The sequence below is a fragment of the Meles meles genome, chromosome 10 (genome assembly GCF_922984935.1).
Source record: "Meles meles chromosome 10, mMelMel3.1 paternal haplotype, whole genome shotgun sequence".
In the NCBI taxonomy this organism is placed as follows: domain Eukaryota; kingdom Metazoa; phylum Chordata; class Mammalia; order Carnivora; family Mustelidae; genus Meles; species Meles meles.
Window position 1 is genome coordinate 37203627 of NC_060075.1, and position 18057 is coordinate 37221683.

Below are 18057 nucleotides of genomic sequence, written 5' to 3' on the forward strand. Positions count from 1 at the left end.
TGCTTCTAGTGCTGCCCTCACTGCCTTTTTCATATTTGAAAATCAAGACCTATATGTGGGGTGGGGAGGATGCAGGAATAGAACAGGGAGAACAATCTCTGCATTTGGGTTTCTTAAAGATTCCAGTTAGTCACACTATTCTAAGCAACCATTAAAAGTTCTGCTGGTTTCCCTTTAATCAAGCAAAATCCCTCTACTATGGAAGACTTGATCCTTTGCTGCCCATGTACCTTTTCAACAAACGTACAAAGCGCCTGTGATCTCTTCTCATGTAGGTCTTTCTTTAGTTCCTTTAGACCTTCTGTATCTTTAGCTTTCTTAATTTCTTCTTAATACATTGTTTTTTAGATTGTATAGTTCTTTTCCCCCAGTAACAGCATAACCAGGTGCCTGTAGGCAGCTAACAGGTTTATTTATTAAATAAACTGTTTCATTTGGGTTTGCAAAATGTTTTTTCAAATTGTATCATTCTTTGCATTTATTAGCTTCTGTAAATAAAAGCTTTTCTTTATGAACAGGGATGATAACCTGTTCTTCAGAAAGGCTGGGTAAAAATAAAATACATGTATACCTAGTTCTTTTTGTTTAATTAGCAATTTTCTCAATAAGAAATTCGTATAATAGTTACAATTGTGATGAGTAACTTTTTGGTTTTGAGGGTTTTTAAAATTTTTGCAATATCACTGTAGCCTCTGATAATTATTCGGTCTTCCATCAGTCCTTTTTTTGGGGGGGGGGAAGATGTTCAGATTATTTCATATGTAGTTGGTGGGTGCCCCTTCCAAGCTGGATTCTATGTTCTGACATCACCTGTGAGCACTTTCTTAACTCTCTAGGACAGTATGAACCTTTACTTTTGCTGTCTGAGACTTAGAATCAAACTATTTCTTCACAGGGCCCTACTTTCTTTTAGTGGGAAATGGCATTTAGAAAATAAAGTAAGATCTGGGCACTAGGTCTGCTGCTGAAGGACTTAGTTCTGAATAATATTAACGCATTTGCTTTTGTCCTATATTTCACATAAAGTGGTTTGAAAATTACAGTGCCAGTTTTACATTTAACAATAAACTGGATGAAGTTTAAAATTTCTTTGCAGTTCTTTTGTCTTTAGAACATATTCCACTAAGGGTCAAGATCCTATGTTTAAAAGTTACTTGAAATAGTTCTTTTGTATATGGTTGTGTTCACTTTTCTTTCATTTTTATGAGTTTTCCCCTCTTTTAATTTGTGGGAATATGAAACATGTGGTTCAAAACTCAAAACTTTATAAAAAGTTGTATTTGTAGAATGCTCCTATCCTTTTTCTTCATTTGTTTTATCCTGTGTTTTGTTTTTTTTTAAGAATTAACCAAATTCACATGCACACATATATCCACCTATTCTTCTGTGTTCAAGTGGGATATGTTATATACTCTGTTTTATACCTTCTATTTTATTTAATAATATCTCATGAAGATCACTGTTTGGTATTGTACTGGTCAGGGTTCTCCAGAGAATTGACTCCTGTGTTTATGGAGGCTGACAAATCCCAAGATCTGCAGGATGAGTTGACATGCTGGAGACCCAGGAGAACCAGTGGTGTAGTTACAATCTTAAACCTGGCAGACTTGAAGCCTAGGAAGAGCGGATGTTTTAGTCTGAGTCTGACGGCAGGAAAAATTCAGTGTCCCTGTGCTAAGGCAGTCAGGCTGGAGGAGGCTTTCATACTTTAACCTTTTGTTCTATGCAGACCTTAAAGTCATTGGATGAGGCCCGTCTGGTTATGAAGGACAGTCTGCTTTACTCAGTTTACTAATTTAAATGTTAATCTCATTCAGAAACATCCTCACAGAAACACTTAGAATGTTTAGCCAGATAATCCAGGCACCCCTTGGCCCAGTCAAGTTGACAGCATAAATTAACCAATCACAATTATATAGATATCTTCCTCATTTCAGTCAGTTATTTATAAGCTTTTCCTGTTACAAATACTGCTATAGTGGATACCCTAGTGCGTATTCATCTTGAATTTTTGGCATTGTATCTTTTTAGTTTCCTGGATGTGGAATTGCAGGGTAAAAGAGTAAATGTATATGTGATTTTGTTAAATATTGTCAAATCACCTTAGATAACCTTAAATAAGGTTAAATCATTTTGCACTTCCACGAGCAAAAAACAAGAATACCTATTTCTTCACAGTCTCACCTATCTTTTAAAGTTTTGCCAGTTTGATAGGTGGGAACTGGTATATGTGTGGTTTTATTTTCTCTTGTGAGTGACGTTAGTATGTTTCATATATTTAAAAATTAATTACCCTTTTTTGTGAGTTATGTGTTTATGTTTTGGATACTTTTTTTCCCCATTCTTTTTGATTCCTTTTATCTTGATTTTTTTTTTCATAGTTTTTTATATGATTTACAGACATGTGCCCTTTTTCTTTGACTCTTTATATCTTTTGCCATCCAGGTTTTTGTTTTGCCATGTAGAAGAATTGTTTTTACATAATCAGATATGTACATCTTTCATTGCTTCCAGATTTCAGTTGTCTTAGAAAAGCTCTTCTGATTCCCAGACTAGAAGAATTCCTAATAGTAGTTAACTCATTTACTCACTAGTTTTCTTCTAGTAATTGAATGAAATCATTTTTTACGTTTAGATCTCTGACCTGTTTGGAATTCATTCTGGTATTTGTTGGAAAGTATAGCTCTGACTCCCCCCACCAGTAATTATCCATTTCCCCAACATGATTTATGAAAAAGTCCCCCTTTTCTGCAATGATTTGGCATGACATTTATATGCCAAATTGGCCAACTGTATGCTAGAGTTGGTTCTGTTTTAGGACTTTGTTGCTTTTCATTGTCTCTCTTATTTAATCCATGTTACTCTATAACATCATCCCCCTACCCCACCCCACCATCTGCACTTCCTTCTCAGGGTTTTCTTGATTCTTCTCGCCTTTTCGGTTTTTTTTTTTTTTTTTTTTGGCATGTATTTTAGAACCAACTCTTACAACTCAGTTTGTAAAAGTTTTTATTTTTATTGGATTTACATTAAATTTTTTAATAACTGCAGAAAACTGACATCTTTGTAATGTTGAATCATGTCCATGAAAAAGTTATGTATCTTTCCATTTGATCCACTCTGCTTTTGAGTTGTTCAATAGTATCTTACAATTTTCTGAATATGGGTTATGTGCATTTATCATTTTATTACTGTTGTAAATATGATCTTCCCTTCCATTATATTAAGGCTAATATATATATATAAAATATACATGTATATACAAAGTATACAATATACATATATATACAGACGCTTTTAATTTTTGTATGTTTTACATCTTGTTTTACTGAATTGTCCTACTGTTGATATTGGTTTCTTATAGATTCTTTTGGGTTGTATAGGTAAAATCATATGTGACTATACAGAATTTTTTTTTTCTCTCTCTAGTTCTTTTTGGTTTGTTTGTTTTTTCCCTTTTTCTTTAAAATTTTTTTATTCTTACTAACATGTATTATTCGCTGCAGGGGTACAGGTCTGTGAATCGTCAGGTTTACACACTTCACAGCACTCACCATATCACATACCCTCCCCAGTGTTCATAACCCAACCACCCTCTCGACCACCACCCCCAGCAACCCTCAGTCTGTTTCGTAAGATTAAGAGTCTCTTACGGTTTGTCTCCCTCCCAATCCCATCTTGTTTCATTTTTTTCTTACCTACCCCCCCAGACCCCTCACTCTGCCTCTCAAATTCCTCATATCAGAGAGATCATACGATAGTTGTCTTTTTCTGATTGACTTATTTCATTCAACACAATACCCTCTAGTTCCATCCACATCGTTGCAAATAGCAAGATTTCATTTCTTTTGATGGCTGCATTGTATTCCATTGTGTATATATACCACTTCTTCTTTATCCATTCATCTGTTGATGGACATCTAGGTTCTTTCCATAGTCTGGCTGTTGTGGACATTGCTGCTATAAACATACGGGTACACGTGCCCCCGTGGATCACTACATTTGTATCTTTAGGGTAAATACCCAGTAGTGCAATTTCTGGGTCATAGGGTAGCTCTATTTTCAACTTTTTGAGGAACCTCTCTGCTGTTTTGCAGAGTGGCTGCACCAGCTTCCATTCCCACCAGCACTGTAGGAGGGTTTCCCTTTCTCTGCATCCTCGCCAGCATCTGTCGTCTCCTGACTTGTTAATTTTAGCTATTCTGACTAGTGTGAGGTGGTATCTCACTGTGGTTTTGATTTGTATTTCCCTGATGCCGAGTGATGTGGAGCACTTTTTCATGTGTGTGTTGGCCATCTGGATGTCTTCTTTGCAGAAATGTCTGTTCATGTCCTCTGCCCATTTCTTGATTGGGTTATTTGTTCTTTGGGTGTTGAGTTTGGTAAGTTCTTTGTAGATTTTGGATACTAGCCCTTTATCTGATAATGTCATTTGCAAATATCTTCTCCCATTCTGTCAGTTGTCTTTTGGTTTTGTTGACTGTTTCCTTGGCTGTGCAAAAGCTTTTGATCTTGATGAAGTCTCAGTAGTTCATTTTTGCCCTTGCTTCCCTTGCCTTTGGCGATGTTTCTAGGAAGAAGTTGCTGGGGCTGAGGTCGAAGAGGTTGCTGCCTGTGTTCTCAAGCATTTTGATGGATTCCTTTCTCACATTGAGGCCCTTCATCCACTTTGAGTCTATTTTTGTGTGTGGTGTACGGAAATGGTCCAGTTTCATTTTTCTGTACGTGGCTGTCCAGTTTTCCCAACACCATTTGTGGAAGAGACGGTCTTTTTTCCATTGGACATTCTTTCCTGCTTTGTCGAAGATTAGTTGACCGTAGAGTTGAGGGTCGATTTCTGCGCTCTCTATTCTTTTCCATTGATCTATGTGTCTGTTTCTGTGCCAGTACCATACTGTGTTGATGATGACAGCTTTGTAATAGAGCTTGAAGTCTGGAATTGTGATGCCACCAACTTTGGCTTTCTTTTTCAACATTCCTCTGGCTATTCGGGGTCTTTTGTGGTTCCATATAAATTTTTAAGATTATTTGTTCCATTTCTTCGAAAAAATTGATGGTATTTTGATAGGGATTGCATTAAATGTGTAGATGGCTTTAGGTAGCATAGACATTTTCACAATATTTGTTCCTCCAATCCATTTCTTTTTCCATTTCTTTGTGTCTTCCTCAATTTCTTTCATGAGTACTTTATATAGTTTTCTGAGTACAGATTCTTTGCCTCTTTGGTTAGGTTTATTCCTAGGTATCTTATGGTTTGGGGTGCCATTGTAAATGGGATTGACTCCTTAATTTCTCTTTCTTCTGTCTTGTTGTTGCTGTATAGAAATGCAACAGATTGCTGTGCATTGATTTTATATCCTGCCACCTTACTGAATTCCTGTATGAGTTCTAGCAATTCTGGAGTGGAGTCATTTGGGTTTTCCACATAAAAGATCATATCTGCAAAGAGTGATAGTTTGACTTCTTCTTTGCCGATTTGGATGCCTTTAGTTTCTTTTGTTGTCTGATTGCTGAGGATAGGACTTCTTATTGTAGTACATTGAATAGCAGTGGTGATAGTGGATATTCCTTTCATGTCTGACCATAGTGGAAAAGCTCTCAGTTTTTCTCCATTGAGGATGATATTCACTGTGGGTTTTTCATAGATGGCTTTGACCATATTGAGTTATGTACCCTCTGTTCCTACACTTTAAAGAGTTTTGATCTTGTCAAATGCTTTTTCAGCATCTATTAAGAGTATCATATGGTTCTTGTTCTTTCTTTTATTAATGTATTTTATCACATTGATTGATTTGCAGATGTTGAACCAACCTTGCAGCCCAGGAACAAATCCCACTTGGTCATGGTCAATCATCCTTTTAATGTACTGTTGGATCCTTTTGGCTAGTATTTTGGTGAGAATTTTTGTATTGGTGTTCATCAAGAACATTGGTCTGTAATTCTCTTTTTTGATGAGATCTTTGTCTGGTTTGGGGATCAAGGTGATGCTGGCCTCATAAAATGAGTTTGGAAGTTTTCCTTCCATTTCTGTCTTTTGGAACAGTGTCAGGAGAATAGGTATTAATTCTTCTTTAAATGTTTGGGAGAATTCCCCCAGGAAGCCGTCTGGCCCTGGGCTCTTGTTTGATGGGAGATTTTTGATGACTGCTTCAATCTCCTTACTGGTTATGGGTCTGTTCAGGTTTTCTATTTCTTCCTGGTTCAGTTTTGGTAGATTATATGTCTCTAGGAATGCATCCATTTCTTGCAGATTGTCAGATTTGCTAGCATATAGTTGCTCATCAAATGTTCTTAGAATTGTTTGTATTTCTTTGGTGTTGGTTGTGATCTCTCCTCTTTCATTCATGATCTTTTTTTTTTTTTAATATTTTATTTATTTGACAGAGAAAAATCACAAGTAGGCAGAGAGGCAGGCAGAGAGAGAGGAGGAAGCAGGCTCCCTGCGGAGCAGATAGCCCGATGCGGGGCTCGATCCCAGGACCCTGAGATCATGACCTGAGCTGAAGGCAGCGGCTTAATCCACTGAGCCACCCAGGCACCCCCCATGATCTTTTTTAACTTGGGTCCTTTCTCTTTTCTTTTTGATAAGTCTGGCCAGGGTTTATCAATCTCATTAATTCTTTCAAGGAATCAAGTCCTAGTTTCCTTGATTTGTTCTATTGTACTTTTGGTTTCTATTTCATTGATTTGCGCTCTGATCTTTATGATTTCTCTTCTGCTGCTGGTTTTAGGCTTTCTTTGCTGTTCTTTCTCCAGCTCCTTTAGGTGTAGGGTTAGGTTGTGTCCTCGAGACCTTTCTTGTTTCTTGAGAAAGGCTTGTATTGCTATATACTTTACTCTCAGGACCACCTTTGCTGTGTCCCACAGATTTTAAAGAGTTGTGTTCTCATTATCATTTATTTCCATGAAGTTTTTCAATTCTTCTTTAATTTCCTGGTTGACCCATTCATTCTTTAGTAGGTTCCTCTTTAGCATCCAGGAATTTGAGTTCTTTCCAACTTTCTGCTTGTGTCTGAGCTCTAGCTTCAGAGCATTGTAGTCTGAAAATATGCAGGGAATGATCCCAGTCTTTTGGTACCAGTTGAAACCTGATGTGTGACCATGGTGTGATCTATTTTGGAGAATGTTTTATGTGTACTAGAGAAGAATGTGTAATCTGTTGCTTTGGGGTGGAATGTTCTGAATATATCTGTGATGTCTGTCAGGTCCAGTGTGTCATTTAAGGCTTTTATTTCCTTGTTGATCTTTTCTTTGGATGATCTGTCCATTTCAGTGAGGGGAGTGTTAAACTCCCCTACTGTTATTGTCTTATTGTCAATGTATTTCTTTGATTTTGTTTTTAGTTGGTTTATATAGTTAGCTGCTCTCATGTTAGGGCTATAGGTATTTAACATTGTTAGATCTTCATGTTGAACAGACCCTTTGAGTATGATGTAGTGTCCTTCCTCATCCCTTAATCTAGTCTTTGGCTTAAAATCTAATTTATCTGATATAAGGATTGCCACCCCAGGTTTGTTTTTTGTCCTTTAGCATGGTAAATTGTTTTCCACCCTGTCACTTTAAATCTGGAGGTTTCTTTGGGTCTAAAATGACTTTAATGTAGACAGCATATTGATGAGTTTTGGTTTTTTAACCATTCTGATACCCTGTGTCTTTTGATTGGGGCATTTAGCCCATTTACATTCAGAGTAACTATTGAGAGATATGAATTTAGTGCCATTGTATTGCCTGTAAGGTGACTGCTACTGTATATTGTCTCTGTTCCTTTCTGGTCTCCTACTTTTAGGCTCTCTCTTTGCTTAGAGGACCCCTTTCAATATTTCCTGTAGAACTGGTTTGGTTTTTACAAATTCTTTCAGTTTTTGTTTGTCCTGGAAGCTTTTTATCTCTCCTTCTATTTTCAATGATAGCCTAGCTGGATATCATAGTCTTGGCTGCATGTTTTTCTCATGTAGTGCTCTGAATATATCATGCCAGTTCTTTCTGGCCTGCCAAATAGGTCTCTGTGGATAGGTCTACTGTCAATCTAATATTTTTATCATTGTATGTTACAGACTTCTTGTCCTGAGGTGCTTTCTGGATTTTCTCTTTGTCACTAAGACTTGTAAGTTTTATTATTAGATGACGGGGTGTGGACCTATTTTTATTGACTTTGATGAGGTTCTCTGTGCCTCCTGGATTTTATTGGTTGTTCCCTTTGCCATATTAGGGAAATTCTCCACTATAATTTGCTACCGTATACCTTTTGCCCCCTTCTCTCTTTCCTCTTCTTCTGGAATCCTCATTGCTTTAATACTGTTTGTCTTATGGTATCACTTATCTCTCAAATTCTCCCCTCGTCGTCCAGTAGTTGTTTGTCTCTCTTTTGTTCAGCTTCTTTATTCTCCATCGTTTGGTCTTCTATATCACTAATTCTCTCTTCTGCCTCATTTATCCTAGCAGTAAGAGCCTCCATTTTTTATTGCACCTTATTAATAACTTTTTTGATTCCAACTTGGTTAGATTTGGGGTTTTTTACTTCTCCAGAGAGGGCTTTTATTTCTCCAGACAGGGTTTCTCTAATATCTTCCATGCCTTTTTCGAGCCCAGTTAACACCTTGAGAATCGTCATTCTGAACACTAGTTCTGACATATTCTTAATGTCCATATTGATTAAGTCCCTAGCCTTCAGTACTTTCTATTCTTCTTTATCTTGTGATGAGTTTTTCCTCATTGTCATTTTATCCAGATAAGAATATATGAACAAGAGAATAAAATACTAAAAGGGTGGCAAAGACCCCAGAGAAATGTATGCTAACCAAATCAGATGAGATCCCAAATTGAGGGGAGAAGAAAGGGGTTAAAAAGAAATTTTAAAAAATTTAAAAATGCACATATATATGTATATATAATATATGTACGTATATATAATACATATATACACTTACATACGTACATCATTTATATTAAACTAGTGAATAGAACAGAGCCATCCACTTCATTTTGGTTTTATTTTGGTCTCTTAGAAGAAACTACCTCCCGACATTTTAAAAAAAGAAAAACATATATATACCAAAATAAGAGTAAATATGATGAAGGGATGTAATGACTCTAAAGATGAAGATAAAAATAAATTCTGAGAAAGGAATTGTTAAGATAAGTTGGTTGGAAAAAGAAAGAAAAAGTGGAGAGAATTTGCTCAGGCTGGAGACTAGAACAAAGCCCTGTGCTAGATTTAAGGTATATTTTGATCTGTTGATCTGTTGGTATCCACAAAATAATTTGCTGTGATTTTGATTGGGATTGTATTGAATTTGTAGATCAATTTGGGAAGGACTGCTGTTGTGACTGTATTGTATCTTCCTATTCATATTTATGGAATATCTCTCCATTATTTATTCCTTTTTGCTCTCAGTTTTATTTCACATTTGAAAGGTTCTTTCATATCTGCAGTTGCTTACTAAATTATGTATAATTAATATTGAAATGTTAGTATTTTTCTCTTTTATGGCTGTTTTTGGCTCTGTGTTTTTGAGAATTTTCATTCACTGAAAAGTTTTGATTATTTTTCTCTTTCCCTCTAATAGAACCTTTTCTGGTTTCTGGGTTCATTGGGTATTTCTTTCATGTAATTGTCTATTATGTTAGAGTGTCTGTAGGTGGGTAGATAGGAGTTTGTGTGGATTACTTTGTTCTTTAAATCCAAAGAACCTTGCTTGTTTGCTACAAATACAAAAGTGTGGTTCCCTTAATAAATATTGTCCTCTTTTGGTCTGACGTATGATTTTCTTACTATGTGTAGATTATAACGTCTCATTATCCTTAATTGCTTCATTTTTTTCCTTTATCAACAAGTCTCCAGAGATACCTCCTTTTTTCAAGGTGCCTCTTTTCTTCCCCAGAAGCAATCTTTTCAAGGCTCTCCTTTTTGGTGACATATACTTTTATTTATTTATTTATTTATTTATTTGACAGAGAGAGAGGTCACAAGGAGGCAGAGAGGCAGGCAGAGAGAGAGGGAGAAACAGGCTCCCCACTGAGCAGAGAGCCCGATGCGGGGCTCGATCCCAGGACCCTGAGATCATGACTCGAGCCGAAGGCAGAGGCTTAAACCACTGAGCCACCCAGGCGCCCCGTGACATATACTTTTTGTGTATGTCTGTGTATAATGTCCTCTTGACCTTCCAGTGGCTAATGCTCTAGTTCACAATGTCCCAAATCTTTTCTTAAAATTTCCCACTCAGAGTTGGACCCCTCTCTTGGATGGTAATCTTACTGGTGTTAATCTGGTTTTTTGCCACTTTTAAGACCTCATGATATCTTACCCTCTTTTATAGGGTCCTCATCTGACTGTACTTTGGGGGACTCCAAAGCCAATTCAGTTGGCCTCTGGTTTTTATTTTCCAGTTACATCTAAAATGAAGTGCTATTCTGGTTCCTAGTTATGCCATAGGCATGAACTGTATGTGCTTTTATTGCTACACTGAAATATCTATATATTCTTTGGAAAGTGTATAGGGAGATTGGAATTTAGATGGCTGATATTTTATGAGAATCTGGAATTCTAGCTCTGTAAATATTTTGCTACAAAGTTTCTAGATAACTATGATGTTAAACCATGTAAAATTGTTATTTTTATAATTCAAGAATTCTTGAATATCAGTAGTTGTATATGGTGCTACCCAATAGAAAAGTAAGCAAACTCTTTACTCTTGTGTTTCATGCCTTAGTGAAATGTTACATATTGGAGAGGCATTGTTTTTAGTATTCATTCTAAGGTTATAAAGGCTACATTTTTAATCAATTTTACTGAGGTTTAGTTATATATAATAAAATGGCACCCATTTTAGCATACAATTCAGTGGATATGGACAATTTTTACACTTCTGTAACCACCGCCACTGTTGGTATTTCCATCACATTAAAAAGCTCCATTCAGCACTTTTGCAGTTTTAGCCCCACCCCAGGAAATCTGTAAACTGCTTTCTGTCATTAAATTAGATTTCTAAAGTCTACATCTTTAAATTAGCCTTTGAGTCTTGCCAGATCTGATGCTTGCTTATTACTCCAGTATCAACTAGTTACCTTTCCCTGCTATATTTGTGTTGGCCTCAGGGCATTTTTACTTGTGAGTCCATCTGTCTGTTTTCTACTCGGCACTTTACATTTCACGTATGTTGAATGGGTGTCCGTCTCTGCAGGATCCATGAAGCTTTTTACTTTCTGTGCTTTTACTCATGCTATTCTCTCAGCCAGGAAAGCACTTACCCCTAAACTAACATTCTTCCTTGTGTGATTTATTCCTACTCATGTTTTTAAAGTCAGCGTATATTACTGATTGGGTTGTTTATCAATTGTATTTTATCTTTATCAATTTTGTTTTCTTTATTGTTGTATCATTGTCATCATTAGTCCGAACTCCTTGGGACAGCAGTGACTTCTTCAATTTGTTTTCACATCACAGATGTGCCTGGCACATGGGAGCTTTCTGTTCTTAATATTTAATAAATATTTGATTTATGATGAATGGTTTTTTTTTAAGATTTTATTTATTTATTTGACAGAGAGACAGACCACAAGTAGGCAGAGAGGCAGGCAGAGAGAGAGAGACAGGAGGAAGCAGGCTCCCTGCTGAGCAGAGAGCCCGATGCGGGGCTCGATCCTAGGACCCTGGAATCATGACCTGAGCCGAAGGCAGAGGCTTTAACCCACTGAGCCACCCAGGTGCCCCTAATGAATGGGTTTTAACTCCTGTATATAAGAATTAAAACTAAGTCTACATAGGAAAAATTAAAGAAGTCTTTTTTTTTCTAAGAAGTCTTCATAGTAGTTACTAAGAAAACTAGAGTTGAACGAATAGCATCCTTTAAGTGTGAGGAGAGATGGGCGTTAGACCATAGTTCTGCTTGCAGAAACCAGTTTTAAGTTAATGCTTCAATTCTTCTCTTGCCATATATTTCTAGAAATTAACCAAGCAGTGTCTGTGGAGAAAAATAGTCTAGCTTTGTTTAAATATGATCTCTATGTACTAATAATGTGTTTTAAAGATCTAAAAAGAAAATTTTTTAAGATTCCATTCTCCTACATTTTAAGTAGCTTTGATAATTATATCAGTTGTTTTCACATGTGTATTTCCTACCACAGTGTAAACTCCAAGGCCAGAGCTAGATTAGTCTGTTTTACCTTAAGATTCCTTTCTTTAATAGCTAATAAATATTTGATTTGATTGTGATTCATGTTTGTTGTCCTATTACATACCCAGGCATGGTACCCTACTATATTCACTCTAAAATTGTATTAGGTGTGAAGAATATTGTTTATAAGGTTATGTCAATCATCCGTTTCTGATTCTGGATAGCAACCTGATGTGTTCTAAACTGTATGAGCTTAAAATGATACACCTTCAAAAACACTTCATTTTAATAGTGAAAGAATTGGGACAAGCAGGAATGATCTCTTGTTGATGGTTAAGAATAATTTCCAGGTGTTACAGAAACCATTCTTACATTCAAACTTTTGTTCTCTGAATGTTTACCTGTAATGACAGTACCATTTTTACCTGAACTAGATTTTTGTTCCCTTCTCTCACAGCAAATAAGATTATTAGATTCTTAATATGTTGACATCCTGACTTTGTTTTCATAAACCAGCAGGGATCTAAGAAACAGCTATTAGGATATCTGTCTATCACCAGCAAAGCTGGCTCAGAATTAACTGTAATGACTATTCTTTTTGCATGCTCTCACTGAATAGCAGAGTTATCTAAGCTTTTCTGGAGGAACTTATGTTTTAGTTAAGAATATAGTTCAGCAAAACATACAGGCACATCAGTACCCTTGAAAACATACCTTTTTTTTTTTTTTTTTTTTTTTTTTTAATGAGAGAGAGAGCACACAAGTGGGAGAGACAGGGAGAGAATCCAAAGCAGACTCTAATGAGCATGGAACCTGACACAGGGCCAATCTCACGACCCTGAGATCACCACCTGATCTGAAACCAAATCAGACGCGAACCAACTGTGCCAGCCAGGTGCTCCAACATACTCTATGATTATGCTTTGTGGTATGGTAGTTAAAAGTGCTACAGGTGCTCAAACTTAACCTCTATGTGACATTTTCTTTCTTTTTTTTTTTTTAATTTATTTATTTGACAGAGAGATCATAAGTAGGCAGAGAGGCAGGCAGAGAGAGAGAAGGAAGCAGGCTCCCTGCCGAGCAGAGAGCCCGATGCGGGGCTGATGTTGGGGCTTGATCCCAGGACCCTGGGATCATGACCTAAGCCAGAGGCAGAGGCTTTAACTCACTGAGCCACCCAGTTGCCCTTCTATGTGACATTTTCATAGTAAGAATTTGTAATTGAAAGTTTCTCATTTTGATTAATAAAGGCTAATGTTTTCCCACTTTGTTTTATATTTATATTTGTTTTAAAATATAATTTCATTTTGCCTTGTAGTGTATGCAGAGAATATTTCCAAAATGGTGGAAAGAGAAAAGCACTTGAAAAAGATGAAAAAAGAGCTGTACTCGCCACTAAGACCACTCCAGCCTTAAATACACACGAGTCTTCTAAACTTGAAGGTCATTTAACCAACCTCAGCTTTACAAACCCTGAATTTATAACTGAGTAAGTATACTTTTTCTACAGTTATTAACGTCATCCTGGATAGCTGTATAAATAATGTAAAATAGTGTAATGATTTACCATAAGTAGTGGGCTGTTTGCTTGCTCCCCTGATAATAGATTAGGCTGAAAAATACATATTTGTAATATTACTAGGTAGAAAACTAGCATAAAATTTTAAGGGATATCTGGATAACTCGTGGTTCTTTAAGAGATTCAGTAATAGGTATTCAGGAAAAATGAGAAAGAATAGTTTCTTAAATGTAATTACTCTTACGGGAATGCAAAGAATCAAAATAACAAAATCCATTTTAAACTGTGTTTAATTTAAAGTCAGTATCCACTAATTAAAAAATCACAAGGAATAATAGAAGATTATTAATAGAGCCAATTACCATTGTTTTATTGTTAATAGGAAAATCTGCCTACTAGTAATATATTATGCATAGGCACAAATTTTACTTATTTCGTAAGTAATTGGATATTTTCCAGTTTTATCGAGATAAAACATTGTGTAAGTTTAAGGTATACAACGTGACTTGATATATGTAATTTTGTAAAATGATTACAGGTTTGGTTACTCTCCATCACCTCACAGTTATAATTTTTTTTCTTGTGATAACTTTTAAGATCCATTCTTTTAGCAACTCTGAAATATACAATGTAGTGTTAACTATAGTCGTCATGGTATACCGTTCATGCCTTTAATTTACATATAACTGAAAGTTTGTATCTCTCACCCAATTTCTCTACTCCAGCCCTTATCACCCCTTCTGGTAACCATGGTCACATCTCTGTTTCTATGAGTTTAGTTTCTCTTAGATTCCATATATAAGTATTTGTCTTAGATTGTCTTTCTCTGACTTAATTCACTTAGCATAATGGCCTGAAGATCCATCCATGTTATTAAAAATGGCAGGATTTCATTCTTTTTTATGGGTGAATAGTATTTTGTTCTATATTTATATATATAAGCACGTATTATAATCTAATGAATAGTAGTATTAAAATTATTTATATACCTTAGTACCAGAATTGATTTGTAGTATCAAGTAATACTTCATTAATCTCTTGAAAATACTACACTTGAATAATTCTAGAAACATTCTTGATAGACACTGAAAGCTAACCATGAAAATAAAATGTATTAGCTTCTTAACAATTTAATTTTATAGATATCAAACATAGTGTTACCTCTGGCTACTTTGATTTTACACCATGTTGACAATACTCTCTAATCAGTTGTAAGCAGTTTCATTTGAAAACTAATTGAATACATTTGATTAGTTCAGTAGGAAAGGATTAAGATATCTTTTTTTACCTTTTTTCAAAGGTTACTACAAAGGTTACTATAAAGCTTACAAAGCATAGTGACTTACTGAAAATCCTGTAACTTAGAGTGTTATGAACATTCTTGAATATTTTTAAAATGACAATATAAAAATACAGTTACACTGCTATCAAAGACAGGTACATCTAGAAAATATCAACTCTTGAATTTCTATATGGTTCTTTTTTTATAGTATTTTACTGTTGAGATTACCATACTTGTTGCATCACTGTCATCATATTTTCCTTTACTTTTCTAAACATGTTTTCTTTTCATTCTTAGAACATTTTTATAATAGTTAATTTGAAGTCTTTGTTAAATTCAACATTTGAGCTTACTCAGAGTAATTTTTTATTTACTACTGCTTTTCTTGGGTATGGACCACACTTTCCTGTTTTTGTTTGTATGTCTCATAATTATTTTCTTAAAAGTCACCCAATGTATTTTTGATAATACATTGTGGAAACTCTCATTTGGGGATTTTCCCCGAAGTAGGATGGTGGTGGTGGTTTTGTAGTAATTTGCTAGGGCTTAATCTGTGTGATCTGTCTTCTTTGCAGCTTGTATGGTATTGTCATTTTTATTTTTTTGGCTTGTTTCCTCTGCATAGCATAGGGGTCATTGATAGCACAGGTTCTACTTGAATATCTCAAGCCAGATAGGCTTCTACCCTCTACGAGTGGGTGTATGTTGATTAGAGGGTGCTTTAAAAACTTAGGCAGTTTTCCAGTCTCCCTAACCATATACTTTTCAGCAGACCCTCTTGGAGCTCCTGTGCATGTTCACTTAGTCTCCAGATCATTCAGGGCTATATGGAGACCTTATGTAGCCCCTGTATGCCTTTCTCATTTTCAGGACTTTTCTGGTTAAATTATTTACTGATTCTCCAGTCTGCATGTAGCTCAGCCCAACTAAAGCTACAACCTCAGGCTAGCATAGCTGCTGACTTTCTGTTTGTTTTCTACTTTTACTGATAATGCTCTTTGTGGGTTTTTTACCCTTTGCTTCAAATCAAGTTAGCCCCCTCCAGCAGTGAAGCTGTTGACTTTCATAACCATCCCTGTCCTTGAAGAATTCTGTACCAACTAACCAAGGGGTGGGGGTGATAAGAGTGGCTTTAGGCAAATAGATCCTTACTGTTCTTAACTTAGGATCAGCTTGTTTGAATGAATAAACAATTTTCAAATTGTTTGCCTTTGTTTGAGTATAAAACTCAAGGAGTTTCTTAAGGAGTGGATTTGCACTTCTACTCTGCCAGAATCAAGAAAAGAGAATCTGAGTGTAGAGGGTAGATCCCAAGATGGGGCTTGATCTTGAAACCCTGAGATCATCACCTGAGCAGAAACCAAGAGTCTGCGGCTTAATTGACCCTGCCACCCAACTGCACCTCCAGTTTAGTTTAAAGGAGAAAAAATAGATAGGTTTAAGTATTTGAAAGAAAGTATCCAAATATGATTGTTGTGGGTCAAGAGGTACTTAGTATTGAAATTAAACATTGAAACAAGTTATCTAACCTGGCTAGGTTTAGATTTTCTTCATTCTAAAAACTCTGGACTCCTTCATATACCATCTGGACCCAACACGTGTATGTAAACATTATTCCTCCTGCTTTTCTTGCCGTTTTTGCAGCCTTTTCTTCTAGTCATATAGAACTATTCAAATTCCCCTAGTGGTACATGCTTGGTCTTTTCTGGCAGTTGAAAGAAAAACATGTCCTCTTTCTGATAAACTATTGCTGTATTATATTAGGCTATATTTGAAATATCTTGCTTCCCAGAACTTAATTCAAACTTCCCAAAGAAATGATACTCTTTGATACAAATATTAAACCTTTTTATAAATAGTTCTATTAGTGTACTTACAATATTATACTAAAACCACTATTGAATATTTTTCTTACTACAAATGAAGGAAGAACACAGTGTAAAAAATTTGCATGTAAAGAAGACTGTGTATGTAGAAAAATTACTGCGCAGTCGCAGTTAAGTTTAGGCACATTTTATTCCAGTCTTTTTAATGGGCGTTATTTTTTACACAATAGAGACCATGTAGTATAAAGAATTTTGTTAACTGCTCTTCCCATGCTATTAAAACACTCATTCTGCATTATATTTTTTAAATTATTTTTGTTAACATATAATACATTACTTGTCCCAGGGGTACAGGTCTATGAATCATCAGGTTTACACACTTCACAGCACTCACCATATCACATACCTTCCCCAATGTCCATAACCCAACCATCCTCTCCACCACACCCCCAACAACCCTCATTCTGTTTTGTAAGAGTCTCCTATGGTTTGTCTCCCTCCCAATCCCATCTTGTTTCATTTATTCCTTCCCTAACCCTCCAAACCCCTCACTCTGCCTCTCAAATTCCTCATATCAGAGAGATCATATGATAATTATCTTTCTCTGATTGGCTTATTTCACTCAGCACAATACCCTCTAGTGCCATCCACATCATGGCAAATGGCAAAATTTCATTTTTTGATGGCTGCACAGTATTCCATTTTGTGTATATATATATATATATATATATATATATATATATATATATATATCTCACATCTTCTTTATCCATTCATCTGTTGATGGACATCTAAGTTCTTTCCATAGTTTGGCTATTGTGGACATTGCTGCTATAAACATTCGGGTACACGTGCACCCTTGGATCACTACATTTGTATCTTTAGGGTAAATACCCAGTAGTGCAATTGCTGGGTCATAGGGTAGCTCTAATTTTAGCTTTTTGAGGAACCTCCATGCTGTTTTGGAGAGTGGCTGTACCAGCTTGCATTCCCAGCAACAGTTTAGGGGGGTTCCACTTTCCCCACATCCTTGCCAACATCTGTCATTTCCTGACTTGTTAATTTTAGCCATTCTGACTGGGGTGAGGTGGTATCTCACTATGGTTTTGATTTGTATCTCCCTGATGCCGAGTGATGTGGAGCACTTTTTCATGTGTGTGTTGGCCATCTGGATGTCTTCTTTGCAGAAATGTCTGTTCATGTCCTCTGCCCATTTCTTGATTGGGTTATTTGTTCTTTGGGTGTTGAGTTTGGTAAGTTCTTTGTAGATTTTGGATACTAGCCCTTTATCTGATAATGTCATTTGCAAATATCTTC

At 36.0% G+C, this 18057-nt stretch overlaps 1 protein-coding gene across 1 annotated transcript in view; it reads left to right on the forward strand.

The window, feature by feature from the left end:
- The window catches only part of BMT2 (base methyltransferase of 25S rRNA 2 homolog), a 96573-nt gene that overhangs the window by 20125 nt on the left and 58391 nt on the right, over nt 1-18057 (forward strand). The window contains exon 3 of the mRNA XM_046021613.1: nt 13432-13602. Within this exon, the coding sequence (XP_045877569.1) occupies nt 13432-13602 (171 nt within the window). The remainder of the gene's footprint in view (nt 1-13431; nt 13603-18057) is intronic.